This window comes from Pteropus alecto, unplaced genomic scaffold (assembly GCF_000325575.1).
Source record: "Pteropus alecto unplaced genomic scaffold, ASM32557v1 scaffold135, whole genome shotgun sequence".
Classification (NCBI taxonomy): Eukaryota; Metazoa; Chordata; class Mammalia; order Chiroptera; family Pteropodidae; genus Pteropus; species Pteropus alecto.
In genome coordinates, this window is record NW_006438076.1 from 4,389,470 (window position 1) to 4,405,384 (window position 15,915).

At 40.9% G+C, this 15,915-nt stretch overlaps 2 protein-coding genes across 2 annotated transcripts in view; one reads left to right on the forward strand and one right to left on the reverse strand.

Annotated features, from left to right (window-relative positions):
* The window catches only part of SIAE (sialic acid acetylesterase), a 32,864-nt gene extending 22,499 nt beyond the window's left edge, over window positions 1-10,365 (forward strand). The window contains exons 6-10 of the mRNA XM_006915220.3: window positions 925-1,034; window positions 1,608-1,741; window positions 6,437-6,594; window positions 7,554-7,749; window positions 9,124-10,365. Of these exons, the coding sequence (XP_006915282.1) occupies window positions 925-1,034; window positions 1,608-1,741; window positions 6,437-6,594; window positions 7,554-7,749; window positions 9,124-9,375 (850 nt within the window). The 3' untranslated portion in view covers window positions 9,376-10,365. The remainder of the gene's footprint in view (window positions 1-924; window positions 1,035-1,607; window positions 1,742-6,436; window positions 6,595-7,553; window positions 7,750-9,123) is intronic.
* A 679-nt stretch (window positions 10,366-11,044) lies between these two features.
* Window positions 11,045-15,915, reverse strand: part of TBRG1 (transforming growth factor beta regulator 1) — an 8,692-nt gene continuing 3,821 nt past the window's right edge. Inside the window, exons 5-9 of the mRNA XM_006915221.3 lie at window positions 15,646-15,792; window positions 14,997-15,094; window positions 14,630-14,740; window positions 14,071-14,213; window positions 11,045-13,401 (exon numbers count right to left, since the gene is read on the reverse strand). Coding sequence (XP_006915283.1) covers window positions 13,256-13,401; window positions 14,071-14,213; window positions 14,630-14,740; window positions 14,997-15,094; window positions 15,646-15,792 — 645 coding nt within the window. The 3' untranslated portion in view covers window positions 11,045-13,255. The remainder of the gene's footprint in view (window positions 13,402-14,070; window positions 14,214-14,629; window positions 14,741-14,996; window positions 15,095-15,645; window positions 15,793-15,915) is intronic.

Consider the following 15,915-nt stretch of genomic DNA (forward strand, 5'->3'; position numbering starts at 1 on the left):
CTAACAGGAAGAACAAATATACATGTAATCAAAGAAATATATAGTATACTGATTATGAAAGCATACTTAAGAAAAGCTGGATCAGGAAGACTCCTTGGTGGCGGAGGTGGGGTGTGGAAAAGGGCTAGTTAATAAAGTCTTGTTACTAATACTAACAGATTAACAATATATGAACTGCTTTCACAGACCTTGTCTCATCGGTTCTGGGAAGAGGGTGGACTTGAGCTCTTGGTATAGGTTGGGAGAGTTATAACATTCAACTTTGGAACAGAAAGACGCCTGTGGTAGAATAGGAGGAATCTGAAACCAGGCTTCCCAGATCTCAGAGGACATGGAAGGGACAATTCCAAGGGTTTGGGGAAGTGGGCGTTCTCTTACACAGCTGCTGTGAGTATAAATTCATACAAGTATTCTACAGAGAAATTTAGGAACATGTTCAAAGCCTTAAAAAAGGTTCCTTCTGACCCAGCAATTTCATTTCTGAATTTATCTTAAGGAAACACTTACACCACTATACAATGATTAAGCTATAAGAAAGAGAATCATCCTATTGCTTATTAATCAAAAAGCCTAAAACAATCTTGTGTCTATCCATTGAATACTAGTAAAATAAATTTATTGCCTGTGTGAGAGACTCATAATAAAACATTCCTTCTCTCTGGTTTTAATGACCTTATCTGGAAACTGGGATGGCCCACTCCGAACTCACAGAAAACGAATACGCTTATCCTGGGAAGAACCTGGAGGGGAAATTCAGAGAGTGTTCACATGTTTGCATGTGAAACAGAGTGGTTCAATTTAATTCTGTGTTGCTTTCGTTGGAAGTTTGCCCCAAGTGAAAGCTGGATAGACGTCCAGCTTAGGGATCATAATGTGATCAATTACTAGCTCTCTTGTGACACTTGTGCTTCTTATTGATTTCAGGTTCATTCCGTCTGATTCCGTAACCGGTCCCAGTGAATACTCTGTTCTTTGGAATGCCATGATTCATCCACTAAGTAATATGACTCTGAAAGGTGTGATATGGTACCAGGGTGAGTTTTCAATTTGCTGTTTCTCCATCGTATCAGTTAGCTTTGCTGTATAACAAACCATCCTAGAATTTAGTGACATAAAACAAAAATAATTTTACTTAGTTCACTATTCTGTGGGATAGCAAGATAGTTTTTCTCTTTGGGCTGCTTCAGCTAATTTCTGCTGGGATCTCTTAGGTGTTTTTGGCTACCCGGCAGTTTGTCTGATGGCTGTATGACCTAGGATGTTCTCTCCCTCATGTGTGTTGACTGGGAGCTATCCATCTGCTGGCGTATCGTGGTTCCCATGTGGCCTCCCATCCTTCAGCAGGCTAGCTCAGATTCACTTATTTACATAACAGTTTCAGGGCTCCACGTGTATCAAGAGAGAGCAAATCCCCGAACTGAAGCACTTTTCAAGCCTCTGCTTACATCACATTTGCTGATGCCCTATTGGCTTGAGCAAGTCACAAGGCCAATCCAGAGAGACTACAGGAAGGCCCACTCGTAAGGGCCTGGATAGAGGTTGGGAAGTAATGTGTGGCCATTTTTGCATCTACCCCAAACTCCTCTCACAACCTGGACTGTTTTCAGGGGAGTCCAATGTAAATTTTAACAGGGACCTGTACAATTGCACATTCCCTGCGCTCATTGAAGACTGGCGCCAAACCTTCCACCGTGGCTCCCAGGGGCAGACAGAGCGGCTCTTCCCGTTTGGATTTGTTCAGGTAAGTGTTGAGGCGAAGAGGGTGTATGGGCCTCGGCGTGGGGATGTGCTGTTGAGATCTCTTTCCTGAAATGCACATTCCTTTTTTTTTGTCCTCATAGCCAGCTGGTCAAGAACTGAATGTAAGACTTAATTCATCTCAGTTCGCTGATGGGATAATTAATATTTCTTCTTATTAAAAAGCATTACATGTTCATTAAAGAAATATTTAAAAGATATGCAAAAAAAGAAGCTAAAAACATGTAATTCCACAATCCAGAAATAGCAGACTTTTCGGCTCAGGTATTTTTTGAAATAGGATCTGTACCATAGTATTATATCATATTTTGCTTTTCTCATAATGTCTTATTGTGAACATTTTTTCATACCAATAAATATTAATCTTAGGCACAATTCATAATGATTGCAGAGTATTCTGAGGTATGGTTGTATTATGATTTATCTCACAAGTCTTCAATAGATGGTTGTTTTAAACATTTTGCTTTTATAAGCAGTAGCATGTTTATATTTCTTGTAGCTAAATCATTATGTACATGCTTAATTATTTCCATGAGATAAATTCCCAGAAATGAAATTGCTAAGTTAAATTAAATACTTTTTAAGGCTTTGAACATATTATCCAGTTTCTCTGTAGAAATGTATGAATTTGTATAAACGTATACTCTTAGCAATGATATGTGAGACTGTCCACTTCCCCACACCGTCCCTAACTTGGTGTTATCCTTGCCACTCCTTAGAATGAGCCTTGTTCTGTGTCACTCCCAGCCCATTGTGCATGCTCTTTGCCTGGAACAATCTTTCAATCCCATACTTTCCTAGCTACTTTAAGCATCCTTTAGGTCTAAGTCTGGATGTGTTAGGAAGCCTTCTGTGACTATCCAAAGCCTGGGTTAGGAATACATGACCATATTTTTATATCCCCAGTACCTAATTAGTTGGCGTGTATTATATATATGGCCTAACACATGAATAAAAAAATATACGAAGAAAAACCATACTTTTAATTAGCGGTAACGTCGGAAAGATTCCATTCGCAGCCTTGCCTAAAAAGAATAAACATATTTAATGAAGTTTATAATTACCTTGCCTCACCTGTTCATGACCCCTCCAAGACCTAGTCTTTTTAGTAAGATGGTAGTTCTGACTTTTATGGAACATAGGAAATTAAACAAGTAAGGTGTTATAAAAACAAGGCCCAACTCATAACGTAGTGGAATGGGCTTAATATTTGACTTGGGCGTGATACTTCCAGACAGCTACCTCTGAATGTCCGTGGATTCCTTCTTCCCACCACCCACCCATCTCCTCTACCTTGTCCTACTTTACCATACTATTTTTGGGTAGAGATTTTTATAGACACTCTTTGCACTTATAATTACTTTACAATCATTTTCTTTCTTATATTTATTTTGACTTTGAAACAAGATTATTCTGCTCGTTATTATCAAAATAGCAACTCCTGTCACCAGCTCTGTGTAACTGTTGGTGGAAACGACGTTTTGATTTTGAGGTACTTTTTTTGTCTCTTGGCCTGTGTACATGGTGTTTTGAATGTGACTTCAGCAATTCAAACCAGAAGTATGTGCCGAATGCTTATTATATGTATATGCCATGAACTGTGTGAGGTGCTAGCATCACGGCATGAATCAGAGACCTGGTCCTTGCACTTAGGCCATACAGTTTAGTAGAAGGCGCTTAGCCTCAGGGCTTTAACTCTACAGCATCAAAAATATGTTTGTTACTTGTGGAAACCGGGACTATTGACATCTACCTTCAAAGGAGATATCAAACATGACTATGTAATGGTTCAGAGCATGGATCTGGAACTCGTCTGCCTGGATTCACTTCCCAGCTCTGACACTTCTTTAGTTCTGTGATTTTGAACAGGATATCGAACCTCTTTGTTATTTTAAGTATTAAATGAGTTAATCCATGTAAAGCCTGGCACATGCCAGATAATGTTTGTTATTACTAGTGAGAGAAGTCAGAAAATCCGGAGGGACAGTTGGTCTGTAAGGAAAGATGAATTGGCTTTAGAGAAGTGTTGGGTTTGAAATGATGGTTGCGGTAGGAGCACAGAGATGAAGGATTCCAGCTCAGTGAAGAGACCAGGGCCTGACACATGTGTTTGAGTTATTTGTAGAGAGGTAACTTAAAACATGAGGGGAAAAGAGAGCAGGAGACTGGAGTCCCTAGGACTGTGCTTTCTTAGAAGGGATTTAGAGGACCAGTGGAACAGACTGCAAAATACAGTGTGTTATTTGTAAAATCCTCTGAAGGTGGTCACCTTCTTTGGCTATTATATGCCTTCATTAGTAGAAATATTTCTACTAATCACCGTGGGGGACTGAACAGCACCCCTGCTATAGCTCAGAAAAACACAGGAATGCATTTGGTTGAAGAGTATGCTGGTGCCCCCATGTGGCCAGTATGTAGTAATGCAACCAGTGAAATGGAATGGAGAAGTGCTGCAGGAATTCTCAGCAAACTGCCATTTTGAGAAAACTTCTTGGCTTGAGTGGTTGTTGTTAGCGTTTCTCCTGGTTGCGCTTCAGGCTTGTACTTATCCTAGATCTTTCTGGTAGCTTTGTTGCTACGATTCTTAGCGTGGCACTGACTGGTGAACATGGTTCCACTTTCAGTCTTTTGGGTGTCATGAAGGAGCAAATGGAGTGATTCACAGAATTTTCTATCCCGTTTTCTCGTTTTCACGAGAGTCTCATCATTTCATAGATTAAAGGCAATTTGCACAAGAGATTTTAATAAGAGAATTGGAAATAGCCCCTACATTCCATATTATACTATTATGTTAGTTCCATATCCTTTCTGCTACTACTGCAGCCTCTTCAGTGTTTTTCTGATGATTTTCTAGTCTTTCTGGAACAACTCAAGAAGCAGGAAAAGTCCTGCATTCAAAGCTTCACTTGGCCACATGCGTAGGGATGATCTCAGGTGTTTCCTGGGCTGTGTGAATAATGACTAGGAAGAAGAGTCTGTTCCTAATGCAGCTCCTCTGATAGGGACAGAACTTTTGGAATGGAGTCTGGAGACAATGAGGTTGCTCGCCCAGACCATTTCCCAGTTTGTGGTTAGACCTACTGTTAGAGCATGGTTTGTAAAGAGATTATAAGTCAACGCCTCTCATTGGCTGGAACTAGGGCTAAGAATAAGGTGCCATCTAAATCGGAGAACAGGGTGATATAAACATCAGAGAAGTAAGGAAGGAAGAAATAGTAGGACCACATGCATCATAGTAATATTAAAGAATTTTTCTGGAAGCCTCTGTCCTTTGCAGGAATAGGAGTCTATCAACTTTTAGCCTAGATGAAAGCCAATCGTCTTTACTCACTATGTATACAGATTCTGCCTGCTCCTACAATAGTCCAAGCCACTGTCACCTGTTCCTTGAATTATTGCCTCCTTACTGGTCTTCCTGTTTCTATCTTTTCTCCCCCTTTAGGATAGTCTCAATATACCAGTTAAAGTGATCCTTTGAAGTGTCCGTCATATCAGAGGGCTTCATTGGTTCCTTCTTATGAGGACAACCAGCCATACATGGTCTGCCTCTGCTTCTGTTACCATCTGACTCATCTCTTGATTATCTGTGCCTTGCTTACACCACTTCAGCCATACTGACTGCCTTGCTTTAATTAAGCACACTAAGTATAATCCCGCCCTGGGGCCCATCATTTCCTTTTCCTTCTGCCCGGAAAGTTCTTCCCCTAAAGATTAGTTTTCTATTACTGCATTACAAATTACTGCATATTTAGCCACTTAAGACAAGACTTGCACACCGTAACTTCTGTTTCATCTGTTGGCCAAAGCAAACCACATGGCTGAGCTCAAATCAAGTGGTGACGGAAATATGCTTTTTCTCTTAATGGGAGAAACCAGAAAGCCATATGGCAAGAGGGTGTGGATATAGGAAGGTATAAAGAATTGGGGTCTTTGATGCAATTTACCCAAACTCAAGGGCAGATTCCTCTTTGCTTTTCTGCAGTGCATAGCCCTGTGTTGTATACAAATGTCATTACCTATTGCTTTGCAACAAACTACCTCAAAACCCAGTGGCTTAAAACATCAGCCCCGTTGTTTTTGCACATAGTACCCTGGGTTGGCCAAGCGGGCTCAGCTGGGATGGCTTTCCCTCTGCTAAATGTGGTATCAGCGGGCTTGCGCATGTGGCTGCATTTTGAACTGAAGGATCTAGGATTCACATGACTGGCCCCTCTGCCGGGATTGCTGGGACATTAATGCCTCTCTCCCTCATGAGCTTACAGTTTCCAAGGCACCTCTCTGCGATTCGTTCCTCTAGCAGGGTAGCTGCTTTTTTTTTTTTTTTTTAAACCTGGCCATCTCAGGGTTCCAGGAGAATGAAATCTTAAGGCAAGGACTCTGAAGCTGCCCAGCATCACTTCTGAGCATTCCGCTGGTCAGAGAACATCACAGATTTAGCCCAGATTCAATTCAATGGGAGGAGACATAGACTACACCTCGTGATGAGAGGGGTTGCAGAATTACACTGTGGCAGGTGGGATGAGAGGGATTCTGCCATAGAGTGAGAAGCTCAGTAACAACTTGTTGAATGAACATTTGAACAAATGAATGCAGCAGAACCAAGGTCTGCTTGTGAAAAAGACTGGTATAGGATTCTGATGCAATAAAATTCTGATGTAACAATCTCTCTGCTTTCTAGTTGTCTTCAGTTTTGGCTGGTGCAGTGTCAGATGATCGACTTCCCCAGATCCGTTGGCATCAAACAGCAGACTTTGGCTATGTCCCCAACCTAAGGATGCCCAACACTTTCATGGCTGTCGCTATGGATCTCGGTGACAGGAACTCACCTTTTGGCAGGTATTGGTGCTTCTTGAGCTTTGTTTGAATAACAGTAATATATGTTCCTTGTCTCTGGCCTTCCCTATGATGTTCACTTGTGCAGGGGTAGACAGTAGGTGGTATAAGGATTGGACCTCGGAAGCATTATCTACAATCATTTATATTGCGATGTGCTGCGGTAATAATAATAATAATAATAATAAACCCCACCATCTCAGTGCCTTGATGCAATGAAAATTTATTTTTTGTTCACACTACGTGTCCAGAGGTCAACAGAGGCACCAAGTTGATCTGTGCTTCCATGGGCCCCTTAAAGTCCCACACTGGCAATTAAATGCTCCCCCTGGAAGCAACACAAATCACTTCTGCCCACATTGCATTGTCCAAAGCAGGCACATAGCCGTGCCCAGCTTCAAAGAGAACAGGAAAAGGGGTGGACTGAGAAAAGGAGCAATGGAGTATTTGTGAGTGGCCCCCATGACTACCACCTGCTAGCTGTAGGATATGAGGGGCTTTCAAATGTGAAATGCAGCCCAGCACTCAGTGTCTGGGTTATAGTAGGAGCTTGAACTAGTATTTCTTTCTTTTTGAATGAATGAATATTTATTGAATGAATAAATAAAACCTGGAGGGGACCAAGTAATGAAGAGCTGATTCAGATGAAATAGGATATGTTGGTTAGAACAGTCTTAGGAGTTAGCTCTGCTAGGTTAGTTCCAATGCCCACTCACCCTCTGTCCCCTCTTTATTTCTTCCTTCCAAATCATCTATTATTTCAAGGTTTCCAACCCATAGAAGGCCCAGAGCCCCATTCACTATTTCTCTTTAACTGACTAGCCACTGATCACTGGCTATTAGAGTACATCAACTTCATTCTCACCTTCTTAAAGGATGCTTTATATTTTATTTCCTTTTTTAGAAATGCGGTTATTATTGCACTTAAACCCAGAATTCTCTACTTGTTGTTTATCCTCTAGTATTCACCCTCGAGATAAACAAACTGTAGCCTATAGGCTGCACTTGGGGGCCCGTGCTGTGGCTTATGGTGAGAAGCAGCTGATTTTTCAAGGACCACTGCCTGAGAAGATAGAGCTCTTGGCTGACAAGGGGCTGCTCAACCTCATGTATTCCCAGCAAATCCAGGTGCAGAGGCAAGACGACAAGATATTTGAGGTGAGAGGAAGAGCAGAAACAATAGGGGTTCCTCCTGTGTTGGGAGACAGGGTGTCCTCCACAGCAAAGCCCATCTCTTTGATTGTAACATGATGGTGAGGCAGGTCTTGGTTGGTGGGGGCTGAGTTTGTCTCAGAGGGGCAAATAAGCAGCTGTCAATTCATTCGCTTAGAGGCAATTTTGATAAACAGGACACTCAAGGAAGGGAAAACGCGTCCATATTGGTACAATATTCCTTTTGTAGTTTCCCTCCCAGAGCAACTGTCTTGGCTCTGGGCAGGGCTTGCAGTTTTATTTATGTTACCTATTGAAAGGATCCTTGTTCCAGAATATTTCCCTTGTCCTTGGATGCCTCTTATATCACAGTATCCCAAATTCTGACATTCTTTTGAGTTTAGTGTCTCCTTTGAGTCTTAAGCTTGGTGATTTGTAACTTAGTGTGGATTAATGTAATAAAACTACTTTCTTCTAGTACCTACCAAGGATCATCACACTGTGGAACTGGGACTATTAAAGAGGTTCTGTAGGGGTCTTCTGTAGTTGGGGAGTCGGGGGAGGCATTCGCATGTGGAACATTTATATGAGAATCATGAGGCCATTAGGCTGGGGTGAGGGGTGTATAAAAAGAGGGCACTGGAGGAGACAAAAGAATTTTTAAGACAAACTTTAATCACATGGGAGTTTATCTGGGCAGCTTCTCCTCCTGAATCCTGACTATAATATCCACTTGCCTCATGCGTTTGGCAGGAATTAGCTTCTGGACACTGGGTTTTAGGTGAATTCTAGCTCCCAAGAAGTTTCTGCATTCTGTGTTCTCTGCTTTAGTTAATTGCTGGCAGTGTGTCCATCATCTGGACCCGCAATCTTAGTTGGAGTCAGGTCAGAATTTAACCTTTGGGTACTGGATCATTTATGTTCCCTTCCCTGGTTGCTTTCCGACTTGAGAAGGCTTATTATCCAAAGTCCTTTTGTGCCCCTTCTTCATTCCTCAGCTCCTTGGGAGTGCCAAAGGGGAGCAGCAGTTGGACTGCTTCGCTCACTCAGATTCCTGCTTTGCCATTTGGCAGGAGGATGACAGCAAGGATTTCGGGGAGCATTCCCCAAATGCAGGATGTGATTGTGCCTCCTTGTCTCTCTCAGTAATTTAGGTCTTATTTATTGGTTTATTTATCTCATCACATGAACACTTACTGTCAACCTGTGGCTGTGTTGACCAGACCCAGCCTGGACTCATATTTGCTCTGGTTATTGTTAGGAAGCGGTTCCTTGTCTGAGAGTGGCTCCTTTTCTCCATTATAGTCTGAAAGAGCAATTCCCAGCCTCTAGGAATATCCTACTTGACCTGACCTTTCTTATTTGTGACTCTCTTATTAGATCTCGTGTTGTGATGACCATCAGTGCAAGTGGCTTCCAGTTCCCATGAACACTTTCTCCACCCAGATCCTGGCCCTGAATATCAGTTCTTGTCAAGGCACTCTGGTTGCTCTCCGCTATGCCTGGACCACGTGGCCTTGTGAATATAAACAGTGTCCTCTGTACCACCCCAGCAGTACCCTGCCGGCTCCTCCCTTCACTGCTTTCATTACAAACCAGATGCCTGGACACCACAGCAAAGTTGCTAAATGATTTAGTTGCAGTTTGATCATATCTTAGACGTAAGTGTAGAACCTTTGGATTTGGGCATTTAGGAGTTTAAATGATAACACATGTTGCTTTTAAAGGAAATAAACAGAAAAGCCTTGTTGGACGGCTCCCAGCACACACGTGGCTGTTTTTATATTCTGAGATGAACAAGGCCAGTAGACACCGAAGTGCCCGCCTTTTGTCCTCTAGTTAGGCTGGAGTCGGTACTGGACTCATTCTTAACTGCAAGCAAATTGAACCTGTGTCATTCATAATTGAGCTTCCTCATTATTGGGAGTGAAATGTCTAACACTTTGTCTTCTTACATCCAGAATTGTGGAACACAGGGTTGGAAGACCTTTTGAGGCCACGTAGGCTAGTATTTATGTGGTTTTTTGGTTTTTGTTTTTTGTTTTTACAAAATCTGACAAGTGGTTGTTGAATCTTTGCATAGCTTCCATTCTAAATTCCCAACGGTTTTTCCTTGTGTGGAACTGAAATCTTTCTTCCACTACATGACTGTCTTTCACATAACTAAAGATAGCCCTACCCTATAAACAATTCTACTCTCTCAACTTAAATAGTGATTATATGAATGTTGAAAGCCAACAAAGCAGAACCATGGGCAGGACTTTGGGGAGGTGCTGAGGGCCCACCTTAGAGATGAAGAGGGCAAGGTGGTAACCCAGGAAGGCACTCGTGCTGCCAGTAACAGGAGGGCAGGGATTAAGCTTAGGAAAATGTGACAGTGGAGGTCACTGAGAGGCAAACAGGTCATCAAGAGTTAAATATAAATCCCAGGCTCTTTAAAGGTAAGAGGTTTAACTATACAAAGGATAATCCAGATGGAAGAAAAAAGTGAGACTGAGAGTAAAGCTACACGATAAGCATTTAAAAAATAATCCAGATGAGACAAATGTGAAAGAGGGCTTTTGTGTGTACTGTTAAGAATCATAATGCTGTTTATTGGTTGATTAAAAACAGCTAATGGCACTTAATAACTGTGTTGTCTATCAGAAGTTAGAAATCAAAGTATACAGTCAGGCGTCGCTTAACCGGGATACATTCTGAGAAATGCATCACACAGTGAGTGCACTTACACACTAAGTGGTGTAACCTGCTGCACCTTGGCGGCATGAAAAATGCATCACACAGTGAGTGCACTTACACAAGCCTAAGTGGTGTAACCTGCTGCACCTTGGCGGCATGCTATAGCCTATTGCTCCTGGGCTACAAGCCTGTATAGCATGTTACTGCACTAAACACTGTAAGCAATTGGAGCACAATAGTATTTGTATATCTAAACATATAAGAGGTATGGTAAAAAATACTGTAAAAATAAAATGGCACACCTGTACAGGGCACTAGCATGAATGGAGCTTGCAGGACTGGAAGTTGCTCCAGGTGAGTCAGTGGAGTGAGTGGAGAATGACTATGAAGGCCTAGGACATTACTGTGCACTACTGTAGGCTTTATAATCACTGTATACTTAGGCTACACTAATTTATATAAAAACATTTTTCTTCAATACTAAAATAATCTTAGCTTACTGTAACTTTTACTTTCTAAACGAGAGATAGCTAAGAAGTCCAGGTTCTTTTCATCCCCAATAACCAAGTGCACACGATCTGAAGTTAGGTTTAGGGAGTGGATATTTTAATGAAAAGTCATGTGAAAGTTAATTTCTTTTTAATGGTTGAACAATTTAAAACATTCTGTGGGAAGTCAGCTTATTTTCCCAATGAAATAACATTTTGAAATAACTGTTTGAAAAATGAAATTTATAATCACTGTAGAACATTTGGACACTAACAAAAAGTGTAAGCAAGTAAAAATCTTCCCCAAATTCATCATTTAGGGAGATACACTCAATAGTTGGGTGATCAGTCACTTGATTTGTTGGGGTTACATTTTACACACTACATGGTATATTATTTTGTAATCTGTTTTTGACTTATGCTAGCAAAATAATTTTCCTGTATAAACTGATATATAGATTTAGTGTTTCAGTTTGTGGGAACCTCATACTTTAATCAATTTCCCATTATTGGAGGTATATATATATAGTTTTTTTTCAGTTTTTCACTATTAAACTAATACTGCATTGTTACTTGCAAACAGCACACCATACTTAATTTCCTTAGGGTCTTTAATGTGGAATAAGTTAAAGATAAATGTGTTTAAAATTTTGATACCTACAGCTTAACCCTCCGAAAGGGTTCAACATCCCATTTTTTTTACTTCATTCTCATTGACACTGGATGTTGTCACATTTTAAAAATCTTTAACCAGCAGATGAAAAGATATAAGTATAATATAGCAGTTATTTCTCACATTTTTAAAAATGATTCACAGGAAAAACATTTGACATTATTCCATCTATCCCCATACACGCGAATACATGTGATATATATATACGCACTATAGTTGAAACCAAAGTTTCAACCTCGCAACATGCGATGCATTCCAGTATGTTCTAATTATTTCATTTAATTTTAAAGATGTAGATCTTGACTCCTTAAGTTTAAGGAGTCAAGATCTAATGGGTTCTTTCCATTCTACGAGAGCTATAAAGTGAATACTCATTAAACAGCACACTAACTTATTAAAAAATTTTCATGTTTTACTCAAGCTGTGATAGAATGGAAGGATATTTACTATATGATAAAAGCAGCTTATATCATTTCTGTATAAGTACAGATATGTTCAGTCAGCTTATAGAGAAAAAAAAAAAATTAAATAACAGCTTTGAGTAATACCCTTTCAACCCTTGATTTACCACTATCCAAATTTTGTTTGCACTGTAAAAACTATACAAACTTATAAAAAGATTATAGTCATAAAATTAATGTTACTTTAGTTTCTGATACTTTATGGTGGCCAGTATGGTATGTTCCCAATGCTGCTGTCTGGGCCCCTCCCTCTGCTGGCCAGATTCATTCCTATGAAATGCTAATCCCATTTGTGTCGTCTGTCCCGTTATGAATTGTAGCACAGTAACAATCCAGTTCTCAGCATTCTTTCCCCATTCTTCTACTTCTGGAGTCCTTTTGTTCATTCCCATTCCAGCTCTGGTACCTGGGTGGATCCTTGCTGGGCTGCTCTTGATGCCATCCAACCAGCTGCTGTGGAGCAGTCGGTTTTAGCCTCCACCTTAATGCCACAAACAGGGTCCAGATAACTCAGTCGCATTGAATGTGGAGTTATGCTGTTACATGGTTTATGAAATGACAAGGTGAGTCTGTTATGGAGATGGGAGCCAATCCAATGTAACTTTGTGTTATCATGTGCTTTCAGTGTATTTAGCTAAAAGCATATTCTCCAATAAGGAACCAGAAAGATGTAGAAAGGGTTAAAGAGGACCTTTTGATCCCCTTGAAGGATGTGTAATGTGAAGAAAATGACAAAGTGTGTCTCGGACTAGACTCTCCAGTTTGGTGATGAGCAGAATTTAATTTTGATGATACTGACATGAAAATAAAACAGCCATTTGGAGTAGAGGCTGGGACTTAATATTCCTTGAAGTAGGCTCAGAATCAAGGGTAGGTTGTCAGAATCTTTCTAACTCCTTCATAAGTCAGCAGTCATCTCTTACTTTGGTTAATAAAGACTTAAGTTTACTCTACCAGAGGCAGAGATAAGCAAAACAGATTATATCCTAATTACAAGATGAAAATAAGCAGAACTGTCAAGAGAAATTTATTACTAAAAATAAAGCAGGTGAAGTTTTTCTTAGGGAAAACTATCACCATGGGAACCTCCATGACAAAATGTTAATATCTTCCTCACTCCTGAATTACTGCCTTCTTCCATATAGTCTAAGTTTCAGTTTAAGTTAAAAAAAGTCATCCTGATGAAAATGATGTGGCATCTGATTCCTTCTTCAATCTGAAGACTGCTCTGGGCTACACTGCGACGGAGACTTCAAGTGTTGTAGGTGATTATCTACCAAAGGTTCATGTGTCAGGAACATGGGCTGATAAGACGACACGAAGGCTGTAGGCTGAAGCTCTGGGAGGTCCAAGGATCCTGGGGAAAAAATTCCTTAAGTTCCAGTGTTGCCTGGGAATCTCGGGAGACTGAGCAGATACATATATGTTCTTTCAACTCCTTAACACCCTTGCATCTGTCAGCCCAACTTTGTCCTTGTTTTGTAAGATAAGACAGATACTTAATTTTACAATGAAGAAAACTGGCTGAAACAGATGAAGTGACTTGCCAAGGGTTATGTAGTATATATATTAGGGAAGACTGAGAATTTTAATTCTGATTTCTTATTTCTAGTCCAGAAATCTTCCTATATGGTCCTAGTGCCGGATCCTCTGATCACTCCACCATTCATGGTAGGAAATCCGTGGAACAGAGGTAGGACTAAGGCTATGCCCTGATCTCCTTTACCTCACTTGGAATCTTAGTCCTGCATAGTAAACTCTCCCCTGCAGTTCCGCTTCGGTCTGACATAGAAAATGAGAAGCCCTAGTTTCTCAGTGGGCCCTGCCTTACCAAGGGCCTGTGACTTCTGCAAGGACTGCCGGATAGCTACACAGGGCAGCAGGTCCTCCTGACTCAGGACTCTCCATGGTTGAAAGCTTGTATCACTTACTGCTTAGATATCCGAGGTACTCAGCTATAAATAAAGAGGGAGGGCTGCCTAAAAATGGTCAATTTTCAAGCCAGAAAGGTAAAATGAAAAGATACCCTGCAGAATGGGATCATTATGATCTTCGTCAAAGGTCTGTCTCTGAAAGGCTTCGAAGCTTATAGCTGCATCATTCTCCGGAAGTCCTTGAGGCAGCTGCCCATCTCCAGGTTTGCACACATCAAATTTCACCCATTGGTAGCTGCAGGATCAACAGGAATCATTATCAAGAGCTGTCTGGTATCTACAACCCATTCTTACCTCAAAGAGATCAGGTTTTTTCCCTGTAAATATCTCCCATATCCATCTAAAAACATATTAACTAACAAAAAGACTACAAAGAGATAGACAGCCTTCTTTAGTGACACATTATTCTGCAGGGCTTCCTTTGGCTGTCATGGTACACACAGAAAATGATAATTACAGTACAGTGGGATACTGGCTTCTGCTCACCTGTCCAGAGGACTAAGAGGACCGATACTGAGGCACACTCGTTGAGGAGCAAGCATGCCTTGTGCACAGAAGCAGCTCAGTAAGTATGAACGAGCAAAGCAGTTTAGGTCCCTGGCCCATTGATCAAGGAACTTTTCTCAAGAGACTGGATATGACCACACTTACTTGACACATTTTCGAGCTCCTGGACAGCTCTGGATCAGGTTGTGGATGGTTGGATGAGAAAACCCAAAAAAGTCAGCTCCAGATGGAAGCAGGTTAGACATTAGTTTCCCCCTAAATAAGAGAGGGAGAATTTTAGTTCGAGAGCTTAAAGGGAGAAGAGGATGAGTTGAGGGACAGAATGTGGGCGAGAACACACAGTAAGCTTTCTTGGATACTCTGGAGACTCCAGTTGCTAAGATACCCAAAGGATGCAGGACAGCGTTCTATAAAATAAGGGATCTCCGCTCATTAAAAGCAAGAGAAAAGATACCAAAAGTATACTGAAAATGATCTTTTTAGCCTGCCTTCAAGTTGTAGGTCAACTTACACAGTAGCACTTAATGCCCTGAGCAGTTCTGCATGACAGGCATTTGCGGAAGAGCTGACAATGGCATTCTGGGGGTCATCTTCTGGAACAATTTCAAACTGAAAAAGATAAAGGAGCCATGAAAGCAATCTTCAAGGAGGAAGAAGTAAAGTCATACTACTCTTGTAACTACTCTTCACTCTGCAACTTGAAGCTGATATAATCCATACTAGGAGGCGGTTGCAATTTCCTAACAGTGCTGTTAAAAATTCAAACAAATCCAAAAAAACAGAGAAAGTCCTTTGATTGTTCCAGTTCTATACTCCTGGTTTGACTGCTCTCCAGAGGTCAACACTTAATTTGTTATATGTCTTTCTAGACCCTTTCCTATCCACTTACAGATACAAATGGTATTTTTAAAACAAATGAGATCACTCTCCATGTAATCTGAGGTCAACCTTATATAGGAGGAGTACAGGCCAATTTCACTTTATTTTATATTTTGAATTGCAAAATACCTTGACTATAAAGAGAAACTGTTAAATCAAAAGTATACCAATAGTGAGGAATTTCTGCCAAGAAAGTATTTTTGTAACAAGCGCTATATAGCCAACTTAATTCCTTGACCAGTTTTCAATAAAGTTCGATGAATTTTTGCAAAGAAAAATACCTGGGGTTGCAAACCACCATCCTTGATCTGACAGGTATAGAGACACTTTTGGTCTGGGCACTTCATGCTGGCATATATTCGAGTACTGCAGTAGCCCACAGGGTAGATGGCACTCTCATCATGGAAGCCAGGTCGGTCGGTGATGATCTATAAAAAAGATTCCCCCAACTTGCAGTTAAGGTCACTGGAGAATCGAGAAGTCCAGCATACTGTAGGTAGCCTTTGGAACCACTCTGGGGCTACAAAGAGTGACTCTAATCACACGGAAAG